Source organism: Engystomops pustulosus, chromosome 10 (assembly GCF_040894005.1).
Source record: "Engystomops pustulosus chromosome 10, aEngPut4.maternal, whole genome shotgun sequence".
Classification (NCBI taxonomy): domain Eukaryota; kingdom Metazoa; phylum Chordata; class Amphibia; order Anura; family Leptodactylidae; genus Engystomops; species Engystomops pustulosus.
In genome coordinates, this window is record NC_092420.1 from 54,598,697 (window position 1) to 54,624,424 (window position 25,728).

At 39.5% G+C, this 25,728-nt stretch overlaps 1 protein-coding gene across 6 annotated transcripts in view; it reads left to right on the top strand.

The window, feature by feature from the left end:
* DENND1B (DENN domain containing 1B) overlaps positions 1-25,728 on the top strand; it is a 122,716-nt gene that overhangs the window by 56,531 nt on the left and 40,457 nt on the right. For 4 of the 6 annotated variants that reach the window (XM_072128093.1, XM_072128096.1, XM_072128094.1 and 1 more), the window contains exons 6-11: positions 1,895-1,964; positions 2,561-2,641; positions 4,235-4,294; positions 7,780-7,833; positions 9,387-9,497; positions 23,392-23,492. In XM_072128093.1, the coding sequence (XP_071984194.1) occupies positions 1,895-1,964; positions 2,561-2,641; positions 4,235-4,294; positions 7,780-7,833; positions 9,387-9,497; positions 23,392-23,492 (477 nt within the window). The remainder of the gene's footprint in view (positions 1-1,894; positions 1,965-2,560; positions 2,642-4,234; positions 4,295-7,779; positions 7,834-9,386; positions 9,498-23,391; positions 23,493-25,728) is intronic. The other 2 variants (XM_072128095.1, XM_072128097.1) reach the window with 2 other exon arrangements.

Below are 25,728 nucleotides of genomic sequence, written 5' to 3' on the forward strand. Positions count from 1 at the left end.
GTTTCCCTTGCTTTAGAAGTGAGGGTCTCCTTACTAAGCCGGAGCAGTAACCGCTCACCTGCCCTTTCTTACACAAACCACTTCCTCTCCGTCACTTAACCTCTGACTCCTTCAATTTGCAAATGTCCCCTGCAGTGGCACCCAAGTGGCACAAGAGCCTGGAGCAAGGCTGGGCTGCTAATAGCTCGCAGTCTTGGGAATCCTTTCCAGGGGTAACTGCTTGAATCGCCTTCTAATGAGCTATGAAATATGGGAAGGATTGTAGAATGGGACAGCGCCTTATGGGGCCTTGTATTTCTTGCCTCAATACTCTTTATATTATGTGCAGATGAAGGGGCTCCAGTCAATACATCAGATGTGTCTACAAACCAAGGTCTCTGTATCCATTGTAGAAATAATATTCATAAAACTGAATGTCATGAAACTGCTTGCAAATCTATATATAGGTGATACATGCAAGCTTATTTATGGGGGAAGATATTTAATGCCCTGTACAAGAATTTCATATTATTTCCTAATCTTTGGCATCAATCCACGAAATGATCAATCGGTGTCATATGTACATCCTCTTCCCCTCCTGATCTGGTGTCCTGATTGAGAGCCTAAAATAATTATCTTTAAAGGGGTTGTCCACTTCATACAGAAACTCAGCTGACCCCTCTTTTGCTGGTGATGGTTCGAAAAGCTTCTTCGGGTGGTGACAGATGACATGCCATTTAGGGCTTGTGACCGTTGTGGTAATCAATGGCCTCTGTGATGACCTCTAGTCTAATGGAGGATCCATGACTGACCTCGGCAGACATTCCTTTTAATCCATTACACTATGTATTTTATTCATTTTATGGAAGATGTGTAAATTGTATGTACTCGCTATGTGCGCTCTTCTCTGTACATACTGTTTGTTTGGAGTCCTGATTCAAGTTTTTTGACAATCTCATATTTCTGCTATAGCGTCCACCTCATCGGTAGAGACCCTCATTGTATATTTATGTATATGTATATAAGATATTGAGCCTGGTGATACTACAGATGAATCTTTCTCTTGTGTTTCCATCACATGGAGCTTCTATGTTAGCATTGCAGGGTGTTCTATACATATTAATGTCCCTACACACCTTATAAATATTAACAGTGACGGGCACACGTTTCTTTGGTTCTTTTGTAGCCATCACTATGACATCTTACTCCACATTATAGAGCAGAGGTTTGCCATGCATGCCGCCTTATGTAGGCTCTTCACATTGTAATGACCCCAGTGACTGCACCTCGGTGGAGTAGGGCCAGCCTAACACGACATTGAAATGCATGACCTCTCTTGCACTGTGCTGTGCAGCTCAGTGTCCCTCTGTAGCAGGGACATAAATCTGCCACCCAGAGGAGGGAGATACCCACAGAGGGGACATGCTATTTTTCATTAGACAGTAGAGAACAATATTCATGCAGTAATATGATAAATGACCAGGCACAGTAGTGAGCAGCACAGTGTCTTCTCCAGCAAATAAATCAACACCTGTCTGATCAGATGTGTGTATAATATGTATGGAGATATAGGAATATATATATATATATATATATATATATATATATATATATATAACAACATTTGAAAAGTCCAGCAGCACCAAGATTGCCAAATAACTTTGTGGGTGCTAACCCCAATATCCTGGTCTTGACACACCAGACGAATATATCCAAGAAAAAAATGAGACTGCACTCCAAGGTAAATGTGAAAAAACGGATGGGAGCTTTATTAGCCCAAGCGCACTTGGGCTAATAAAGCTCCCATCCATCTTTTCACATTTACCTTGGAGTGCAGTCTCATTTTTTTTCTTGGATATATATAATTTTTCCTCTTCCTCCTGTATTGCTTTACCAGTTGTTTTTGTCCCCACAGTTATCTGCCCTGGTTTGAAGTCTACTACAAGCTGTTAAACACATTGGCAGACTACTTGGTGAAGGAACAGGTAAGCGGTCTCCTCTGTGATCATCGGAAATGTCATCAACTCTTCCAGTTAATAAATATTAGAGATGATAAGCGCAGTCTGGGAAATTCTCTCTTTGTATGATAAATGGCATGAAGTATTTCTGCACTTCAGTTATCTCTGTTTTTGAAAAAAAAAATAGGAGAAACCTAGCCTTGAAATTTGAAAGGCCCCATCCTATCAATGCTCCTATAGGGCAATCACTAATATGGGGGTTGGGTACCATAGTCTGGATGAAAACTGGTAGGGCCACACTCTTTGAGTGACTTAACTGATGACCTAAAAGTAGTGTCCTGTGAAAATCTTAAAATAATAGTAATTGTAATAGTAATATTAAAGTACATTTAGATTTTTTTTTATTTAGATTTTTTAGTTTCAACAAAATTTTATTGAAGGAAAACAGAATGGTGCCTTACAATAGGTCACGGCAAAACACATACCCCTAACAGGGAATTCAGAGTTTCGCATGATACATAGCCAGCTGCTCCAACAAGATAACAAGCATTGTTTTCCTTGTTTAACATGAAAAATATGTTTTGCATTCTTCATTGTATATTAATTTTATATTGTTCACTTAGGAAAATGACTTGAATGATGTATTAAAGACTCTGTACAATCATCCTGTTCCTGAAGCGCACACTCCTGTTAGTTTGAATCTGGTAAGCTTAGGCGTCTTACTACTTCTCTATTATTTATTCTTAGTTCTGTCTTTAAGAAGAGATTTCCATTAGAAGTAAGGCTAGTATATACCTTTACAACATTCATATAGCACATATCTCAGTCTGGTTGGTGGATACTGGCTGTTATGATGTCTCCTGTACACTGCACACTGTGGAGGAGAAGAATATCACTCTCCCACTCAGATGCAAAACCAAGGTCATAAAGCACATTATAGTAAAGTAGTAGAAGGAACCATATCTAGTAAAATTTACAACATACTAGGAATAGCAGAGGTCTGTATATTTCATAGGATTTTGTCATTCTAGATTATGATTTGTATAATTATTCCCGTGTAGTTTCACATTGAATTTTTTATGCAAGTGTTCATTGGATATTAAAGGTAATGTACTATGTAATAAAGTAATAGAACTTTTTAATAGACTTGATGTATTCCTCCTGTTTTTTAAGATCTTTGCTTGCTGTTATCTACTTTAAGGGGATAAAAATCCTTTCTGGTAACATGATAAGATGGTTCATACTCTTAAAGGGGTTATCCGGGTTTTAAAAATTTCTTATGGCCGGGCTGGGGAGGGCTATTTAAACACAATAAACATGTACTTACCTCCTCCGGCGCCGCCGATGTCCCGCTCCGCGGTCCCTTCGATTGTTTGTTTACAGGGGCACGGAAGCCGCGCACAGGAAGCTTCTGGTCCGCGATGTGCCCGGCTCCTCCCATCTGTCCCTATCTCTCAGCGTTGTAAGCGCTGGGAGATGGTGTCGCTGGGAGCATCCGGCCGGCCGGAAGCTCTCTGTGCGCCGGTTTCATTACAAGTGCGCACAGAGAGCTTCCGGCCGCGGCGCGGGACATCGGAAGCACCAGAGGAGGTAAGTACATGTTTATTGTGTTTAAATAGCCCTCCCCAGCCCGGCCATAAGAAATTTTTTAAACCTGGATAACCCCTTTAAATGAAATCTACCACCAGGTTTAAGGATTGTAAACCAAGATCACTTACTTGCAGGTGTGTGCTCCCTCTGGCAGGATCCAGTCTTTTTTTTAGCTTATAATGCCCTTGTTTTTACAAAACAAGGCTTGACAAATTATGAAAATGAGCCTGAGGGCTCCGGGCTCCATACCTCTTAATCGAGTCTAGAGCCCCTGAGGCTAAATTGCATAATTTTTAAACCATTTTTTGATAAAAACAAGGACACAAAAAGCTAAAAGAAGAGTGAATCCTTCCAGAGGGGGTGAACACCAGCATGTAAGTGCTTTTGGTTTACATCCCTTCAACCTGGTGGTAGATTTCCTTTAAGGTTTTGGTTCATGCAGCACTGATGCGGTGCAGATTTTCTGCAGGAGACTTGTGTAAAAACCATATAATTTTTATATCCTGGAAGTAAAAAAATGGATCTCTTACTGAATAACAACAAGCAGAGATTTTGTAAACCGTTTTATGGATTTAATATAGAAAATGTATGATTACACAAGCAGGATCCCATGTACTGTAAATTCACACGTAACATGCTCTCCACAAGGAGTACTTGTAAATCACAAGTTAGAGAATTGCTAATGGTTACAATTTCTTATTTACAAGAACCCATTACAGTTTATATCACGTGAACCTCTTTTAAAAACCCAGTCCACTCCTGAGCTGGTAAGTCACAGGTCAGGGTGAGTTTTTTACTTTTAAGCAAAAGTTTAACTTGAATCAAATCAAAAAAATCATTGTGGTGACAAATCTACCTCTTTCCTGCAAGCATCTCAGCACTTCACTAAGCCAACCATAATTTAGCAGAATGTTATTATTCTGGAATAATCTACTAATTATGAAACAGAGGTTTGTTCTACATATAAGGGCTATCTTTTCCCTAAATAATTATTGTATAAATTACTTTGGCTGATTCTTTGATTCTGCTGTTTTCCTTTATCTTTACTTCCCTTATAAGAAATCTAGGCGTTATATCGGTGTGCATTCACATTGTATGTTATTAAACTCAGCTGAAATAGTATCATATTAGATGAGTTTGAATTCGGATGCAGGTCCATCCTATAATCCGATATTGGTGATCCATAGGCTCGGGAGATACTACAGGTTAACCACAGTTGAATCTTCTGTGTCTTACCTGTAGTGATTTACACAGTAGATGTTATTTGAACCCTTTGCAATGTAAAGGTAGATCTCTGCCCCTCTTCTGCAGGAGAAATTTGTCCAGTTTCTGTAGGGGTTGGAATGGCTGGGGAATGTCTGCTATGGATATTCCGAGACAATACTCCATAGCCTAAGGCATATGCTTTTGCAGTCGGTATATATCACTGGATCAATGTCCCTCAACAAAGCATGATACAGAGGTTAAAACATAACTTTTACACAAAATATCAAAATAAAACTGCACCAGAGAAAATTACACAAGACAATGCCAGGAAATAAAAAACATCACAATAAAGTAAAAAAAGGCCAGACCACTTGCCCAAGACCGCCAATGCTAAATCAGAGAAATTTGGGTTGATATAGGTTACAGCATGGTGATATTGCCCAGCTATAACCTATCTCTTAGATATTTAGAGGATGCTGACCACCACTGTCACCGGCACCTGGAACTAATACCACCCCCACAAAACTCACAGTGTGGGTGACCAAGGAGTCCTGTGAGGAATCACATAGGGGTGACGAAATTCATAGGGCTCAACGTTATCGGAGCATAACGAGCCTGCTGCTGGCTACTGCCCTTTTTTTTTTCGGTAATTATAAAATCCCCTCCTGATGATTGAGAGGGGTTAACGAGTTTTTGTGGATCTGGAACAATGTCCCATCATAAAAAATTGTAGTATCCTGTGGCAGTAAGTTTTGCCGAGAATTATTTTCACTGACAATGGTGAAAGAGTCTTTTTTTTTTTTTTTTTTTTTTTTTTTTAAGGTGCAGAAGATCTTAAAGGGCAAAGGCCTGCACTGCCCATTCAAGTACATTGTATCATCCTGTATACATCTTTAACCAAATTTAATAACCCCAAATTTTATAACCCGTCTTTGTATTATTCTAATCCACCCATTCCCTAATTATACTGGTGACCTTTCCAGTCCTACTATGTCCTTCTTATACACCGGTGCCCATAACTGTACACAATAAGGTCCGAACAGTCCTTATCAAGAGCATCTATGCCGTGCTTCATACATCCCATCATTTTATTGCCTTGGCAGCAGCTGCCTGGTGCTGGTCGTAAAACTAATTTAAAATAAGAGACTATATAAATTCTCTACAGCTTATGAGCAGAGTTATGAATACATTATATTATTATGTGTAATATACAGGCAGTCCCCGGGTTACATACAAGATAGGGACTGTAGGTTTGTTCTTAAGATGAATTTGTATGCAAGTCGGAACTGTATATTTTATCATTGTAATCCCAGCCAGAACTTTTTTGGTCTCTATGACAATTGGATTTTAAAAATGTTGGGTTGTCATAAGAATCAGGATTAATAATAAAGCTTCATTACAGACACATCTGATAACTGTTACAGCTGTTTATTGTAGCCTGGGACTAAAGTACAATAAATTACCAACATCCAGAGCTCCATTTGTAACTAGGGGTCGTATGTAAGTCGAGTGTTCTTAAGTAGGGGACCGCCTGTATATCAGTTAATAGGAAGATGTTGACAATGTGTATTTATCGACATAAGAGTTGTAGGCTAGCTTTACACACTGTGGTTGTAATGTAGTTTTCTGCCTTCATGGCTTTGGAGCATGAAAACCCAGCCTTTAAGCGATCCTGACAACAGGAATGCTGTTTTTAGCTGGTGACAGGTTCCAACAGCCTGTGCTATACTGGTTTTAAATAAGCCTTTGTCAGCTTTCTAGTTCACTTTAGTAGTTTATAATAGTTTACTTTACATTACCTGTCTCTCTGTCAACAGCGTGTGGTGAGTCCAATGGGGGGGCAACTGCAGCCTGTGTGTGCCTGTGTCAGTCTTCTCTCTTCCACACTCATCCAGCTTCTTCCCCACTTCCTGTCAAGTGCACTGAGCAGAGGAGGGTGGGGTGTGGGGTACAGGAAGAATGCATGAGGAAACACAGGCACACACAGGCTGCAGCTGCCCCTTCCCCCAGGACTCGCCACATGCTGCTGGCAGGGAGACAGGTAATGTGAAGTGAAATCAACTATTATACAGGCGGTCCCCTACTTAAGAATACCTGACTTACATACGACCCCTAGTTACAAACGGGCCTCTGGATGTTGGTAATTTACTGTACCTTAGTCCTAGGCTATAATAATCAGCTATAACAGTTATCAATGGTGCCTGTAATTAAGATTTATTGGTAATCCTGGTTCTTCTGACAATCCATTGTTTTTAAAATCCAATTGTCACAGAGACAAAAAAAATTTTACAATTATAAAGTATACAGTTCCGACTTACATACAAACTCAACTTAAGAACAAACCTACAGAACCTATCTTGTTTGTAACCCGGGGACTGCCTGTACTACTGAAATTATTCACAATGATGTCAAAGGAATTCTTAAAATCCAGCATGGCACAGGCTTTAGGAACCTGTTACCAGATGAAAATGACATTCATGGTGACCGGTTTGATTGAACCCTTATTGAGGGATGTCTATAAGATTGGTTGATACAGCTGTAGAGGTGAATCCTCAATTTATTGTCCCTGTTTATATTTTTGATTTGTCCTTTAGTCCTTAAAAAACAATGTCCTTAATGACAACTAAATACTGCAGCTTTCTTCTAGTAATAAACAGAGTGTAACTTTGTTACCGGTAGTTATCCAACCACTGCCTGGGACATTTATCTCTTATTACTCATCAGATTAAGATGACATTCTGATGTGAAAATATCATTTTCTAATAAAGCGCAGAGAAAGGTATAATTGTTGCTGTATGAAGAGTCGGCCTTATCTCTTAATTCCGATGTAGCGTCTCCTGGACTCTTTCTGCCCTGATTACCTTGCATTGAGGGTGCTCCTTACTTTTGATCATTAGTTGAAATCATTCTGCATCCACATCTCCCAAAACTAATTAATCCTATTACCCCCCCTCCCTCCATCCTTGCACCACATAACAACTAAGATTCTTGTTAAATCCTAATTAACCTACGTTGTCTTTTTTTCCCGACCCTCCCTCTCGCCCAGCACTCGTTCTTCATTACTCCTGACGTAACCGGGCTGCCGACAATCCCTGAAAGTGTATGTATCTAATTGGGTTTTAACCACTTGTCTGTTTTCCTTGAACAAGCCTGTTTACTTGTTAACTTAATCACTTTGTGCGATCTGTTTTCTATTAAAGAGGGAATCGTACACGTGTTTGGGAAAAACTCAGTGAGAAGAATTCAATTATTGATCTTTATCTCAGCTTAAGAGCTGAATTCTGAGTCCAGTTCCATTCACTCAAAATATGCACTGATATATTTCTTCTATATGAGACGCATTTAACAGTACTGTAATTTTTTTAATGTTTCACAGAAGTTTTTCTTGTGCTTTTGAATGGGTTTTCTAGTTTTTTTTACATATTTTTTATTTTATTTTACACATTGCCTATGAAATGACTGTGCTGTGTTTACAATGCCAGAATTTGGAATTCTGTACCAATAGTTAAGTGTTACCAAGACAATACATAAATTTAAAAAGTCATTCTATTGTCTGAATGTATAAAGTTTACTGAACACAAATATCTGATTCAGGTTTCAGTTCCCTTTTTTCCCCATTTACTCGGGTCCTGGCATTCAGACACCCAGTAATCTGACATTTCTTATACTGATGATGGCTTTTGTTGAGCAGAGTTATCCAGCTCCCTCAACCCAACCTCTCAACCCAATACTGTCCCTCAATGCCACAGAAAGTGCCACGAAAGGCCACACACCCATTCATTGGCTGAGGCTAATAACTTGTGAAATTATTGATTGGCTAAGCAACTTCCAGTATTTGCTATGGAGACATCGAGGAAATAAAGCTGTGGTAATGGTATAGAGTGGTACAGTTATAATATTTTTTGGCCCACTGTTGAGCTCTTTTTACTATTTTTTTATCAACACTATTTTAATTCCTTACAACTGGGAATGAAGCATCTATTTTATAATAAAACTGTACACTTAAGATCATCTATAGCTTAATGGGGTATTCCCAATTCAGGAAATTAATGTTATTGTTTGTATTGTAAAACAGTTATACAACTTTCAAATAAACTTTCTGTATCAATTCCTCATGGATTTCTAGATCTCTGCTTGCTGTCATTCCATAGAAAGATTCTATGTTTACTTCCAGTGGACAGAAATCTGACCATGGTCACACAGGTGCACGGCTCATTAGTATCACAGAGAGTAATCAGAGCTGTGTGATATAACGAGCAGTGCACCTGTGTGACCATGGTCAGATTTCTGTTCACTGGAAGTAAACATAGAAGCTTCCTATATATTGACAGCAAGCAGAGATTTAGAAAAACATGAGGAACTGATACAGAAAGTGTATTGGAAAGTTGTATATAATACAAACAATAACATTAATTTGCTGAAATGGGATTACCTCTTTAAATATAGACATATGCATCTTCATGGTAACAGACTACAAACATAACCCGGCGTAGTCTGATCCTGATGTACAATGACAATTTGCAATAGTTTTTCTTTTAGCGTATGGTATAAATTATTTCCCAATTGCTTTTTAGAGCTGTGCGTGGTTAGTTTTTGGACAATGCCTTGCAGAATGGGAGATAACTATTCCTTTCATCCATTTTCTGTAAACAGAGGAACCTGACGGAATATTTTGTTGCGGTGGACGTAAATAATATGCTTCAAATATATGCCAGTATGCTGCATGAACGGAGAATTATCTTCACCTCAAGAAAACTAAGCACGGTAAATACAGATTTGACTGCATGATTGCTTTATGATATTATTACACTATAGAATTGATGGACTTTCACATTGCAGTAGGTAATTCTGTAGACTTGTTTGTTTGAATTCTCTCATAGCCTGAATTGCTATTGTGAATCCTCTTTCAACCAAAAATTTCACCTTTAAGTGCTTTGCCTACAAGCAAGTTTGGTCCGCCAATCTTGCTCAGTCCCCTTGCGGGATTTACTGGACCAAACCTTAAATAGCTAAACAAACATGAGGAGTTCAGTGATTCTGCATTTGCTGCAGAAAATCTTACTGTTGCGTGGGGAGAGTTTGTCGTACCAAACTCACTCGTTGGCAATGGACTTTAGTCTCCACAAAGTTTAGTCTACTACATAATTGTTGTAGTGGCAGACGGGGACAACACGAAACTGGACAGGAAGGCTCCCCTCATGAAGGTAGAAGTGATTAAAGAAGATGACTCTCTTTATGGCCAAATTAGTGCATTAAAGGAAATATACCATTTGCTTTTATGCATTATGAACCAAACTTGAGAATGCTGTAGCTACACAGATGCAGAAACATATCTTGTTTAATTCCTCCACTGAGTGGTTTTGCTGAAAACACTAATATAAACTTATGATAATGAGCCTCTGTCGCCCCTGTAGCTGCCCTCCTCGCCCTAATTATGCACTGCTCCAGGCAGGAGTAATTCATCGCTGCACTATCCCCCAGCTGCTGTGTATGAGTCTTCCAGCTCAGGTTGATTAATCTTGTCTGGACAGTTTAGGCAGCTGCTGTTTATGTCTAAGTATTGTGTTTATGTATAGCAGCCATGGAACCCAGCTTTCCCAAAGTCCTGAATTTTATATTTGTTTTTTTAGCAAAACCACTCAGTTCAGGGATTAAACAAGATATGTTTCTGCATCAGTGTTGCCACAGCATTTTCAAGGTATGTTTGGTTCACAATGCATAGAAACAAATGGTAGGTTTCCTTTAAGTTACTGATACTAAAATATAAAATATCAGACAAAACCATGTCAGAAACGCTGAGAATGTATGTAATCCAGCATCATGCTTTGGATGTAGTATTTGTTATAGGGAGTAAAACCCCTTTGGACAATAGTACTGCAATACAAAGATCCAGAAGAGGTGACTTGTATTACAATTACATCTGTAGCCATTTCCAGTTGAGTTACACCAGCTATTCAGTGCTGCTGACTGGCTGAGCCCCATTAATATGTTATTCATCCTACTATCCACCTGCTCATTTTAAGTTTTTTTTAAATAATAATATAAAGTGGCTGGAGCGGGAATACAGACTTACAGCATCTGGGCTTTAAATGCATTAAGTAAAGTTAATTATTTTCTTCTCTCCTGTTGATGAAGGGGTCTTTTATTTCATTGGTTCCATGAAACTCTCAAGCACCATAATGAGTTTTTGGATTATTCACACATGTAAAAGCAAATAAAACCCAATGAAGAGCTTCTCACAATGGTGTCTGCGGTCACCTGGATGCACAGAGATGCTCCATTGTGTACATAAGAGGGTCTCTTTTAGAGGGAATTCTCTAAGCCCTCTCTCCACTGTTTTAATCTGGCTTCACCTAGACATTGGCACACAATGAATCTCTTCTGTTGCGATTATTTGACTTTTTTCTTTCTGTTATTCTTTAATCTACTACTTATGGCAAGAAAAAGGAAAGGGGGATAGGGCAGGTCAGATAGAAAGAAGCCAAGATGTCTTACGAGTCTTTGTCTGCAGATGTGCATCACTGTACATTGGCACGGGCGCTAAAATAATGAAGAAAAAAATGGCAGTGTTTCCCATAGTTTGGCACTGAACACAACCTTTTTTTATATTAAATGTAAATTACATTTTTTTGAGTAAAATGAAAAGAATTTTATTGTGACATGACCAGCTTTATTCTTTTTTCTTTAAAGAAAAAAAAAATAAAGGATTTAGCATGGCTTCATTAAATGCTTCCCCTTTATAATAATGTATGTGCAGCAATCCAGTGGCTGTGTTGTGATTAGCAGGATGTGAAGGGGTTTGTAGTTTGTCATAATGTGGTATTTTATTTGTTAAAAGGAAATCTACCATTTGTTTTTATGCATTGTGAACAAAACATACCTTGAGAATGCTGTACTGACACTGATACAGAAACATATCTTGTTTAATCCCTGAACTGAGTGGATTTCCTCAAAAAAAGGGTTATAAATTTCAGGACCTTGGGAAAGTTTGGTGCTGCTGGCTGCTATACACTACAAGGAGCTTCCTGAACTGCCCAGACAGGACTAATGAGCCTGAGCTGGATGACTCATACACAGCAGCTGGGGGATGGTGCAGCGATTGATTACTTCTGCCTGTCAAGGACAACACCGTGAAACCACTCAGTTCAGTAATTAACCCGTTAACGCTCAGCGTCCGATATATCGGACGCTGAGCTCAATGACTTAGCGCTCAGCGTCCGATATATCGGACGCTGAGCTCATGCTGGTTCAGCTTAAGATCTGAGCCGAACCGGCATCGGGAAACACGGGGTGCCGGCTGTGACTGATAGCCGGCACCCCAGTGTAACACCCGCGATCGGAGTTGACTCCGATCGCGGGTGCTTAACCCGTTAAATGCCGTGGTCAGCGCGACCGCGGCATCTAACATGCCTCTGGGGGGTCCTTCCCCCACGATCGCCCCCCCCCGAACCGTTTTCGGGGGGCGCCGATCGTTGCTATAGCAACTCTGGGGTCCGATCTGGACCCCAGAGTTACCTGCAAGAATTGCCGGTAAGATGGCGTCTGTGACGTCATCTTACTGGCACAGTGCCAGCCTATGCAAGTGTATAGGCTGACACTGATAATACTCTGCAATACATGAGTATTGCAGAATATTATCATGAACAAGCAATCAGAGGATTGCTTGTTCATGTCCCATGGTATAAAAGTGAAAAAGTAAAAAAAAAAATGTTATTCAATAAAAAAATAAAGTAATAAATCACTAAAAATGCCCCAAACCCCCAAAACATATAAAGAGACATATAAGTATATAAAAAAGTCTAAATCATAACACAAACCCCACATATATAGTATCACCGCGTCCGTAACAACCCGTAGAATAAAAGTAAATCATTATTGAACCCCCACGATAAACGCCGTAAAAAAAAACTGCTATAAACCTTCCAAAAATTATGATTTTTAGCTATTCAATCCCACAAAAAATGCTATAAAATGTGATCAAAAAACCATGTGTACTCCGACATGATACTGGTGCAAAGTACAACATGTCCCGCAAAAAATAAGCCATCAACCAGCTCCGTAGCCAAAAAAGTAACAATGTTATGCCACTTGGAAGACGGCAATACATAAATGATAGATTTTTCCCCACATTAGGGTTTTGTTTGACAAATTTAGTAAAACGTAAGAAAATATATTCAAGTCTGGTATCCCCGTAATCGTATCGACCCATAGAATAAAGATAACATGATTATTAGTCTATACGGTGAACACCAAAAAAAAAAAGAGTAAAAAATCCAGTACAGAATTGATGCTTTTCTACTCCTGCCCTCAAAAAAAGTTCCTAAATTTTCAACAATAGGTGATACCAACCCCAAAATGGTAACAATGGAAAAAGCATCTCATCGCGCAAAAAAAATGGCATCACATGGCCCCAATAACAAAAAAGCGAAAATTTTATAGCCTTCAAAAGGGGCCAATGAGGAAACTAAAATCCTGGCAGCTGCAGCGCCCTCCTTCCCTTCTGCATCTCGCTGTGCGCCCATAAAACAAGTAACGGCCACATGTGGGGGGTCTTTGTACTCAGGAGAAATTGCAGAACAAATTGTATGGTGGGTTTTCTCTTTTTATATTTTGGAAATGTGTAAATTTTAGTGCTAAATGAACGTATAAGGGAACAATTTGACCATTCTAAATTTCACCCCCATTTTGATTCAATTACTATGAAGATCTCAAGGGGTTAACAATCTTCGTAAAAGCGGTTTCTGATAGCTTGAGGGGTGCAGATTTGAAAATGGGTTGGTTATATGGTTATATAGGGGTTTTGATGCTAAATATGTAAAATTTCATTCAAAACTGTATTTATCCCCAAAATAGTCAATTCTGAAAATTCGGAAAAGCGATATTCTATTTGTAAGCCGCGTGACATCAAAATAAATTATCCAGACATTTCAGAAATTATGAAAATGTAAAGTAGACATATGGGAAATGTTATTCAGCAACTGATTTAGGTGGTAAATCTATCCGCCTGAAAACGCAATGATTTTGAATTTCGAAAATGGCAAATTTTTCAAAAAATTTATCATATTTTCTTTTTTTTTGTAAATAAATGCAAAACTTATCAGCCAAAATTTACCACTAAAATGAAGTACAACATGTGGGGAAAAAACTATCTCAGAATCGCTTTGATAAGTAACAATGTTCAAAAGTTATAACCATATAAAGCGACGCAGGTCAGAATCCAAAAAATCGGGCTGAGCCTTAAGCTACAAAATGGCTGCGTCCTTAAGGGGTTAAACAAGATATGTTTCTGCATTAGTGTAGCTACAGCATTCTCAAGGTATGTTTGTTTCACAATGCTTAAAAACAAATGGTAGATTTACTTTAATAGGAAATTGGAGATCTCACCAAATTTAAGGTACGGTAAGAGTGGACACGTGGTCTTTCTGCATTTACCACTGTAAATTTGCTAATGGGCTCAGTTTTGCTTCTCTCTCTGCTACATCAGTTAAAGGCAATCTGTCCCCAACTTTTATAAACTTCTAGATCCTTTATGTAGTGCATGAAATGTTCTTTCTAAAAAAAAAAAATTTTATGTGAAATTTTGCCCATTTACCTAAAAATTATCACTGTTAAAGTCATATGAAAATGAAGCGAGAAGAGTAACTTTTAGAGGCTGGAGAAGGGATAGTCACTTCAGATGCCCTAGTTTGGGCTCCAGAGCACCTAGAACCATTGTTGTTTCATAATAAAGATAAGAATTTCCTCTTTCAGATTTCACTAGTGTTTCTGTGATCTACTGGAAATGCAGGCAGATAAAGAACTAGGCGGGAAATGGATCTGAATCTGAATCTGTCTTAAACTGCCTGTGTCTCCTGTTCTGCAGCTCACGGAACCACAGACCTGATGCAATCTGATGGATGAGAATCTTTAATGGGAAACCAAAAACAGGTTTCCCTCAATGTGAGATCACATATAAAATATGGGGATTCTAGAAAGGAAATTTCATACCTTACTTGAGGTGGCTGCTAGTTTAATGGGATAAAATGTAGGGATTTTTGGGTTATATAAGAGTAAGATAGTGATGCTGATTGGCCTCCTCACCACACCAGTACTTACCGGAGGAGAGCGAATAGCCACACTGAGCATGCACGTCCTTCTTCACACATTTACTGAGGTATAAAGTCTCTCTGTAGGGAAAGCTGGTGGTAGTTTCCTAGCTTTATCCCTGGAAAACTTGGGTGAAATATAAAATATTTAAATATAAAAGTTGGAGTCAGATTTACCTATAAAACATATTGTTTAGGGAATATCTCCACAATTTAACAACAAAGCTTCAAATATTATAAGCTATAATCATCTCAAAGAGGAAAATGTGTTTCCATGAGACTCCACCAGCCAGGCATATGCAGAACGGCTCTTCTCGTGTAGACTCTATGGTCTCTTGGACATATGGAAAGGTCTTTCTACATGTAAAAAAACATTAAATCCCCAAAATGTAGTGTTATGCCTGTATGTAAACACTTGGGTCTTGACTTGTAAATGCAAATTGCTGAAATTTTCCTATGATAGAAAAAATAAGCCGATGGTAATGGAGAAAAATAAAACTTTAGATGTCTACGTTTTGTACATTTCAGTTTGAAGGCCGGTGCTTTTTTTTATCACCCCTGTGTAATGTTTTTTTAGTATTGTTCTTAGGAATGGTATATGAATAATATGAAATTCCCGCAGATAAATAAACACACAGTATAAATAATAGGTTTTAGGGCACACTGTTACAATGCATCCTCTGGCTAGGAATATCTCAATGGTATTGACAGCAGTCTATGATAAACCAGGGAAGCAGAAAGCCTTTCTCCGAGACAAATATTTCTGCTGGCGTCTTCCTGGTGCAGCAAGCTTCCCATTTTTCTCTCCCAATGCATTCCATCGGAAGGAGTAAGTTGTGTTTATCTGAAAGAAGGGAGGTCATATGCTTCACCTTCACAGGCTGGCAGCCTGGGAGGGCAATGTTTTATCAGAGCAAGAAAGGCTAATTATTAGAAAAAATATAATAAAGACTATAGACCTCACTTTGTCATCCTCCCACAATCCACTGTAGAAGTATTTCTGCTTTACTTTTTTACGTAAAGAGCTATAAATCTGAGAAGGAGCATAAGAGGCCAAAGTTAACCCATTGCGGTCAGACTGAATAAACTTTTAGAAGGATGATAAATGTTCCCAAACTTTATCATTTTGACTTGTAAATTTTGTTGTCAGCCTTTTAGATGTTCTAAAGAGAAGTAGTCTTCAGTATTACAGAATTCCTAAGAAAGCAAGGGTTTTTGGGTTGGTGGATCATCTGATTTGGGCTCCACAAAAACTATATATTCCATTTTGCCTACTTATGGTTTGTACCCAGCAGAAATATGATAGGATGGGTATGTACAATTAGGATGGGTGCTTAGTGCCATAAATTTAAAGGAAAACAACCACTTGAAAAAAGTGGTTGTTATACAAGGTCATGTACCAGCAGTTTGATCCGCCATGATGAGGGATCATGTCTTGAGAAGTCCCAGGAGAGAACCGCCGCTTTGGAGCCCTAAACAAACTATAAGTTCATAAATGCATTGGACTTATATCTTCAGCTGTGCCCCGTGTACTACTCCGGCTTCACATTTAGCGGAGCACCGGTGCATGAAGCTAGGAAGGGAAGGCAAGTACTTGTATAAAAGTTTGTTTTTTTATTGTGCCCACGTAGGAACCTCATGCAGGGCAATTCAAGGCACTAAACCACCTTGGCAGGTTCTCTTTAAAGGAACTATACCAAATGGATGCAGTATTTTATAACACACACAATTATACACTGTTGTTTGTCCCCTAAAACATGTGTTCCGTTTTTTCCTGCTCTAATGGCCTAGTTTTGGAGAGAATCAACTTTTAAAATGATGCAAATCAGCTTCGGAGGCTCCTGTCTGCATCACAGAAGGCCCTTCTTGCTCTGTTGTCTGCTCGCTGCTGTCTAGGGTGGGAAGGGTGGAGGGGGGCAGTAACTTCTGCTCTCCAAAACTAGGCCATTAGAGAATAAAGGAAGGATGGATCCTCTTTCTGGGCATAAACACAATCATGTAAATACATCCTCTATATTCACTTTTCTTGAGTTCCCATTAATTTGAATGGACAGTAATTCTTCAGGCAGTTTACACTTTTCTCCCACAGATTACAGCTGGTTGTTACACTTATATATTCCATCAAAGGGGTTGTCCCAAGTGTCCTAGTTGTGCCTGTGGAAACCCCTGTGGATAACAAGATGATCTGTTGGGGTCCAATCAGTAGTATATGAGTGATGGAAATTGAAGTACACAGCGCTCTGCTATCACCTTCACACACATGGACAGTGTAAGGGAGTGCAGTGCTGAGAGCAAGGGAGTGCTGGAGTTTTTAAAATCCTTCTTTCGTTGCACTAAGACACTTCATGAACATGCCCCGGTGTCTCTAATGATGTAAGTGTATTGGAAATTGCTGTATAAATTTGCTGGGGTTTACCAAAGGTGAGCCATAGGGCTGTAATGGTTTATCTGTTAGTTTAATTGAATCAATATGCACAGTAGGAAAAAAAATAAAAAAGCTAAATCAGATGAATGAGGATATGTTTAGCTGATATCCTGTAACATTTCTCACATAGCCTGGACATAGGCACAACGTGGAATGAATCATGGTTGTACAACAAGGCATCAGTTTCCCTCTCTCTGTCTTGGAGCCGTCAATGAGCTGGATCCCTGTTCCGGAGCTACGTCTGTGCCTCTCTAGCTCAACCAAGCGTGGTCACTCCTGTCATATGCTTGTATGATCGCTCCCCCTCAGCATGCATCCCATAACCAGCCAAACGAGGCTTTACATGGCTGGCCCGCGCCTGACACCGGACTCGCTCCACTGCAGTTGCTGATATGTTAACTAGAGTGTGTCTGATAATGCAGACATCTGCATGTTCTTGGGCCTCGACTGTCTGGGACTGAGAACGAGTTAACCCAAGGTCTCTTAACACCAAGAGTTCAGCTCAACTCTGCTGTATATCAGTAAGGTTAAAACCAATGTCTTCACAAAGCTCTGTTGGCTTATGAGCTCAGTACACAATACGCATTTGTGATGTTTTGTATTCCTGGGACGAGACGCTACAAAATATATTGTCATCCATAGAGAATGAACACTTATACAGGATAAACTATATATACGGTAAATACGTGTATATATATATTTAATGTCTGGATGTATGTTATGATCACCTGCTAAACTGTTATATTGTGGGAAAAACAAAGTTGGGTAAACTAAAAAATAATCACATTTAGATTTGATTGCTGAGTCATACATTCTTATACATCATACATTCTTATTCCACTCCAGTATGTGGTGATGCCCTGCATGTGCTTTTTTTTACGTAATTATTGGGCTCACAATTTAGCTAAATTGCATGGTTCGCTTTCCATGTCTCTGTTTCGGAATAGTGTGAAAAATAGCAAAAATAGTTTACTTTATTAAGCTATAATAGCCTATGGGGGCGGATGCAAAGTATTGCACCCATCCCCGTCCTCCAGGGGCCGCTGCTGCGATTTTTCACTCCTCCTCTCCGTTTCAGGAGAGGGTGGAACAGGATGATGTATCTGACTGTATGAGCCTACAGTGGGATATGTCCTAGACCTCCATTGTAAGGATATATCAGGAATCCGCCCAACATATCCGTACAACAGAGGGCTAAAAATGAGGCCTGAATGTAGCTTATATGTGATGTAACAAGATTTATGTCTATTTTCACACTGCTGTTGCCACAAACTGCAGCCTTGCCTTTTTTTGTACATTAAAAATGCAACAGAAGTTTGTTATTCTCTGAAGGTTCAGAACAATAATAAGGATAGCAGTTTGAGTTTGGTCTAAGGAGGTGCAGTATACAAAGGGCATGTTTTGATGGATGCTGGGTACAATGCTGTCTGGTTTGGTATCCTTTCATATTTCACAAACTATGTGTGGAGCTTTGTCATTTCCAGTATAAGAAATAAGGGGGAAATCATTAAGAGTGGCATTTGGAACTCCAGTCTTTTCCCCGCCGGCGGTTCTGTGTCCATATTCAAGAGGTTCCAGTCTCTTAGTAAATATGGGTGCAAACTCAGCAAACACTTCAGAGCTTTACACCAAATCGGAACTGGTGGAGTTTTCTAATAATAATAATCTTTATTTATTTACAGATCATTCTACTATAATCTCCTTTGGTCTTCCGGCAGAGACTATAGTACAGTGATGGCGAACCTTTTAGAGTCTGAGTGTCCAAACTTCAACCAAAAGCAACTTATTTATTGCAAATTGCCAGCAATTTAAGCAGTAATTTATTTTTCCTTATTCTATGACAACTTTCAATCGTTCAGCCTCCTAAAGACACCAATACAGTTGAAAGGAGGAGGGCAAATTCGTCTATTATTGTAGGAAGATTCTGGAAGAAGATTCTTTCAGTCCTGTCTGGTGGACTTCATGCTGGGGTGATGGTCTGGGTGCCCACAGAGAGGGCTCCGAGTGCCGCCTCTGGCACCAGTGCCATAGGTTCGCCACCACTGCTATAGTACATGTGATAGTACACCCACCCTGCTTCTAGCCTGGTCTCCACCCATAGTGGCGCGTGGGCCGGAGAATTCCCAAATCTTGCAGTGCGAAGGAGATTTATATGATTTCTCTGCCAGATTTCCATAATGAATCCCCCCCATAGTCTCAAGCAGAGCTTGGATTCTCAGGCAAAAATGTTCTGTGTACCATTTTTATTAAAGATTGCACTTCAGTAATTGCAAGGTGATGGCAGGGATAGTGCTAAATATATTAAATTAAATCTTCCTAGCCTCTAGCCAAATCCCAACTGGATCATCACAATCTAAGGCCCAGTTCACACCTTTCTTTGGACTTAGATCCAAAGAGATAGTAATGGTAGTCTAAAGGATCCCCCGAAATGCCCATTTATATTAGTGGATTCTTTGGTTTCCGATAAAGATTAAGGCTGTAGCTTCTCTACAAATTTCTACTCAAATAACAGAATCACTTATGGAAAAGGAACAATAACAGAAGCATTTAAAAGTCCATTCAATGAACATTTTAATGGATCCATTAGACTTTAGTTATTGAAATGAGTACTGGACTTTAGTAGTTTTGTGTACAATGTAATAGGTAGGAGGCAGACATGGCCGCATGACGACTAGCAGCTCTAGTTTATCAGATGTTGAGTGAATTCAATAAATAAGTACAATGAAAAACAGCACCGTGGATAATGGGATACTCCATATGATGGCTGATTAGGGAATTCTACAAAGGACATTTCATCTCCTACCTGAGGGGTCTGGTAGACTACTGGGATAAACGCTGGTGACAGGTTCCCTTTGTGCGTTTATTGGGGCATTTTCATACTTTACCCTATATACTGTACACTTAGGGCATGCATTTCCTTTGTGTGTCTTTGGCTGGAGAATAAACATGTCAATGTTGTGAGGTCACTGTTTTCCATAACCGATTATATTCCATAATCAGTGAAACCCAATTGGTGGGTGACCTCCCTCTTATTATATAGAATAAGAACATTTGCTGTTTTCAGGATATGTACATCTGTTATGAAAGCAGCTTTCATCACATTTAGCCTTTGCGTTTAAATCTTGTTGTCCACTTCTGAGGTAAGATATATCTGCAGTTGTGCTCGCCCCGGCTGCCTCCAACTCAGATAGAGACTGTGCTATAGTCAGCCCTGATATTGCTCTACTTATTATCTGCAATGATTAAAGAAACAATGAGGCGAGTGTGTAGTGGGATCTTCTGTCTGGAGTCTGGGGCTGTCCTCAGGTCTGATGAAAGTTGCATCTGCCTCCATCATAATACACACTGTCAGGCCCTCCACGGACCACCATCTATGTAAATGTATTTCACTATCAGAGCAGAATAAAGTACATCATAAGTTACATGTGATATCTTTGAGTTCTTCCTTACATAGAAATAGTTTTCCTACATATAACAACATTGAATCCCCCCCCCCCCCAGAGACCCCAACAATGTCACTGCTTGTATGTGTATATCTGAATGGAGATACTAACTGTATATTTGATGTACACTTTTTATTCAATTATTTATTTTATAATTCTAATTCCTCTGTACACACCGCAAATAAAAGTTTCTTCACGCTACTGGTGAGTGCCGCTTCGTTTTCTCCATAACCATCCATTTATGTGGCTATATTATCTCAGCTGAGCACCACCTATTAGACTGCGTTATTGGGCTTACCTCACCTGCCAGGAATCTCACCCGTGCCGACCGGAGTAGGAGTGTTTGGTCGTATGGTGCCGGGACACTGTACTCTTTTTACGCTAATTCTTGTGTGTGTATAGATATTTGCCTTTGGAGCTCCGTGCTTTTCAGATTTATCAAAGTGGTGTTGGCCCACTGTATATACTCAAGAATAAGCCAAAATTTTCAGCACAATTTTTGTGCTGAAGTCAAAATTTGTGTGGCAGCATATCGCCTAGATGTGCATCTTACGGCCCAGCCAGATACCCAAAGATGTGCTGGGAAGGGGGGGGGGGGGGAGAAGAGGATGCCGGGAGTCAGTGCTGGAGGGTGAATAGTAATTTTATTTTTTTAAGAGGGCACTCTGCTGGACATTATATCAATGGGGGCACTCTGCTGGACATTATATCAATGGGGGCACTCTGCTGGACATTACATTAATGGGGGGCACTCTGCTGGACATTACATTAATGGGGGCACTGTGCTGGACATTACATTAATGGGGGCACTGTGCTGGACATTACATTAATGGGGGCACTGTGCTGGACATTACATTAATGGGGGCACTGTGCTGGACATTACATGAATGGGGGCACTGTGCTGGACATTACATGAATGGGGGCACTGTGCTGGACATTACATTAATGGGGCACTATGCTGGACATTACATTAATGGGGCACTATGCTGGACATTACATTAATGGGGAGACTCTGTTGGACATTATATTAATTGGAAGGCTGCTGTGGATATTTCTTTGATGAGGGGAGACTACTGGACATTTTATTAAAAAGACTACTGGATTTTTACATTGTTTAGAGAAGACTACTGGATATTTTATTATTCAGAAGTGGCTGCATTTTCCACCATAGGCTTATACTCGAGTCAATACGTTTTCCCAGTTTTTCATGGTAAAATTAGGTGGCTCGGCTTATACTCGAGTGCAGACAGTAATTGTGAAATAATGGTAACAACAGCACATACACCAGGAGAGGAGTGGAGTGACATTTTTTTCCAATTATCTAAAAGAAAAAATCACAAGTCATAAATCTGGATTTACATGGTTTTGTACTAGCAGTGGTTCTATCTTTAAGCCAGTATTTCTGATTTGCAATTTTTTGATCCTTTTTTTTTTTTTTTGGCCAAAGAGTCAATGATAAATAATCCCCATTGTGTGAATGTGGCCTAACCAATTGCTTGTCTTTTAGCATATTTAACAATATACCAATGGTGCAATGTTTCATGATTTATTTGTTTTACTATATAGTTGGGACTTTAATGTAACTACAAAGTTTACACCAAAACATTGCTAATATAAAGGATCTAAAGAAGACATTACCCCTATCCAGCTATATAAGGCCAGAGTGCCACGGCGAAAGGGCAGCTTCTGCTCTTGGAGACTCGTAGTTGCCAGGTTTAGTCAAATGCATTTATTTTCCAGGGTTGTCTGATGATAGGAACACAGCATTCTGTAAGAATGTTTGGTCAGTCTTCTTGAAACACCTTAAAACTGTAGAATGTTTCCGTAAATAACCACTATAAGATGAGCAAGTTAGATGAACTACAATATATAATCTAGTAACATCCAGAAGAAAACACTTCCAATTGGTGAATGTTATGATAGGACTGTGGTATGCTACACTTAATCAAGGGCACACATAAAGAAGTAATAATATTATTTATCTTTAATTGACATAATTGTACATTTTATAAGGGGTTAATGGTGGTTGTGCTAATGAGTGAGTGATGTTGCATTGTCACCAGTAGACAGCTGCCTGGGCAGTGGTGACAGTGTGTGACAGAGTGCAGTCATATCCCAAGAGAGCGCGTTCTGCAGTATAGGCTCACCTCCCGTTATCACGACCCTTTCCAGATGCTCCCCACCGCCTCCTGGTTCTCCATCGTTTGGCAATCAGCCCTAACGAGCTCTCTGGGGAGCGCTCAGGCCTCGCGACTAGCCATATTTAGTGGGGTTAAATGAACTCAGCTAGCCAGAGCCCTGCATCCCATCACAGGCCCAATTATCCATGTTCTGTAGCCAAGAGGATCCATACAGCATTTCTGAGAAATGACATCGATCTTAGGCTTTCTAGTTCCATGTCGGTATTTCATAAATGGATATGATCACATTTTTCTTTATATAATTATTAGTATTATATTAATGAAATATGTTTGAAGAATATGTAAGTATATATATATATGGATAGGTAGATAGATACCTATTATTTTTACCAGCTGGCATTATGACATGTGATCTTTTATTATAAGTATCCCTATAAGAAACTTATACATTTTATGACTCATTTGATTATTTCATATTGCTTTAAATAGTAGTCGTAGAAACAATGATGAAATAATGAGATGTGAACTGACCCTTAATATCATAATTATTTTTCTGTATTTCAGTTAACAGCATGTGTTCATGCATCTGCCTCTCTGCTGTACCCCATGTATTGGCAACACATTTACATCCCTGTTCTTCCCCCACATCTGTTAGACTACTGTTGGTAAGTAACTTTCCTACTTGGCATCATTAACTTGTAGGTTACAGAAAGTGTTGTAGTGTACCTGTTATATCTGCAACCAGAGCCTATTATAGAACTACATAAGAGATATGAAGTCTCACCAATATATTTATGACAATGATGTAACTTCTATGCGGACTAATTATTTTACAATTCATTATTTAAAAGGTTATTCCTATTCAATAATAAGTGACACATAGCAAATAACAAGTATATTCTATACCATTATGATCAGAGCGTGTCCATGCTCTAAGACACCCCCCACCCTTAACTTTTTTTTTTCCACCTAAAACCATAGAAGGAAATTTTTTTTATTGGCAATCCGGAGGCTTTTACATGTGATTCTCCTGTTTATTTTTAATGCACCTTTTATACGGGTTCAATATATTTATGTATTGTTGCCGGATAATTCCATTTAGTGTTGTTACTCCTTTATTCTGTTGACTAGTTGGGATCCATGTACTCAGATTGAGTCATATAGTTGTGGAATATCCTACCATGTCACTACCGGTATTTATAATAGAGGACACTTGCCAAACACAAGGCCTGTGGGTCGAATCACCTTATTATATGTGGCTCCTGATGTCTCCTGTCAAGCTTTGCGGGCCTTCTTGAGAAAGAGAATGTTAGAGAAAAATTTGAGAATGCCCATGTAGGAGTTGGGGGTGACGATTCAGAAGAGAATGTTACTGCCTGTGTAGGATGAGGTGTCATTTGATAAGAAAATGTTATTGCCCATGTAGGAGGAGGTGGCCATTCAGAAAAGAATGTTACTAGCCATGTAGGGGGAGGTGGCCATTCAGAAGAGAATGTTACTAGCCATGTAGGGGGAGGTGGCCATTCAGAAAAGAATGTTACTAGCCATGTAGGGGGAGGTGGCCATTCAGAAGAGAATGTTACTAGCCATGTAGGGGGAGGTGGCCATTCAGAAGAGAATGTTACTAGCCATGTAGGGGGAGGTGGCCATTCAGAAGAGAATTTTAGTAGCCACATAGGGGGAGGTGGCTATTCAGAAGAGAATGTTACTGCCTTTATAGGAGGAGGAGGTGGTCTAGAATAAAATGTTACTTCCTGTGTAGCAGGAGGTGGCCATTCAGAAGAGAATGTTACTAGCCATGTAGCAGGAGGTGGCCATTCAGAAGAGAATGTTACTGCCTCTGTAGGAGGAGGTGCCGCTTGAGAAGAGAATGTTACTGCCCATGAAGGGGGAGATGGCCATTCAGAAAAGAATGTTACTAGCCACATAGGGGGAGGTGGCGGTTCAGAAGAAAATTTACTGCCCATGTAGGAGGTGGTGATGGTTCAGAACAGAATGTTGCTGCCCGTGTAGCAGGAGGTGGGGGATCAGAAAAGAATGTTATTAGTAATTTTTAGAGCCCCATTAATTCCACGGTGCTGTACAATCAATAAGGGATTTATATACATTACATTAAGACAAGAACAAATGCAAGTACAAATACAAAACTACAGTGATCAGGAAACCGGTGGAAGGAGGAAGCCACTCATGAGGGCGCACAATCTATATGGAGGGAAGATGGAGACACGAGGTGAGGGAGCAGTGTAGTCTCCTTGCAGCAGATCCCTCCCAAAAGTAGTACTAATGTAGGCCAAAAAGTAGCATTATCAATTTCATAAGAATTATATTTACTTTTCAAGACTGTTTATTTGGTCAGGTCACCATACCATATAACATCTGGCCTATCACTTCCAAAATATGCCTGCCACTAGGTATTTGTAAGCCAGAGGAGCGTCAGAAAGATTCTGTTCTTGGTTATAAATATACAGTTCCCTTTGACAGCTGTATGTTCTGGAAAAAAACATCTGAAGTTGTAGAACAGTAAAAGCCCCTTTATGCGCTAAGAGACGGACTATTTTGTGTCTTCACACAACACCACCAAAATCTTATTTTCTCTCTGTCACTGGAATGCCCCAAACTTAATTAGAAGGATAATAAGTCACGGAGAAGGAGCTGATTCAAACTCGCTCAGATGACGATTTGTCCAATTTAAGAAATTCTGAGAAGATACAAGACAGTTCTGTAGAGATCTGCAGCCTTTAGAACAATTCATCTCTGTGCAAGAGCAATTACCAAAGATGCAGCACCAAGAAATTCATTTCTTGGGGGAAAACAGACCACCCGCATGTCATAGACCACCCTGAAATACTGCTCTATCTCAAGATATTTATTAATTATTCTATTGATGCAGATAAAAGAAAT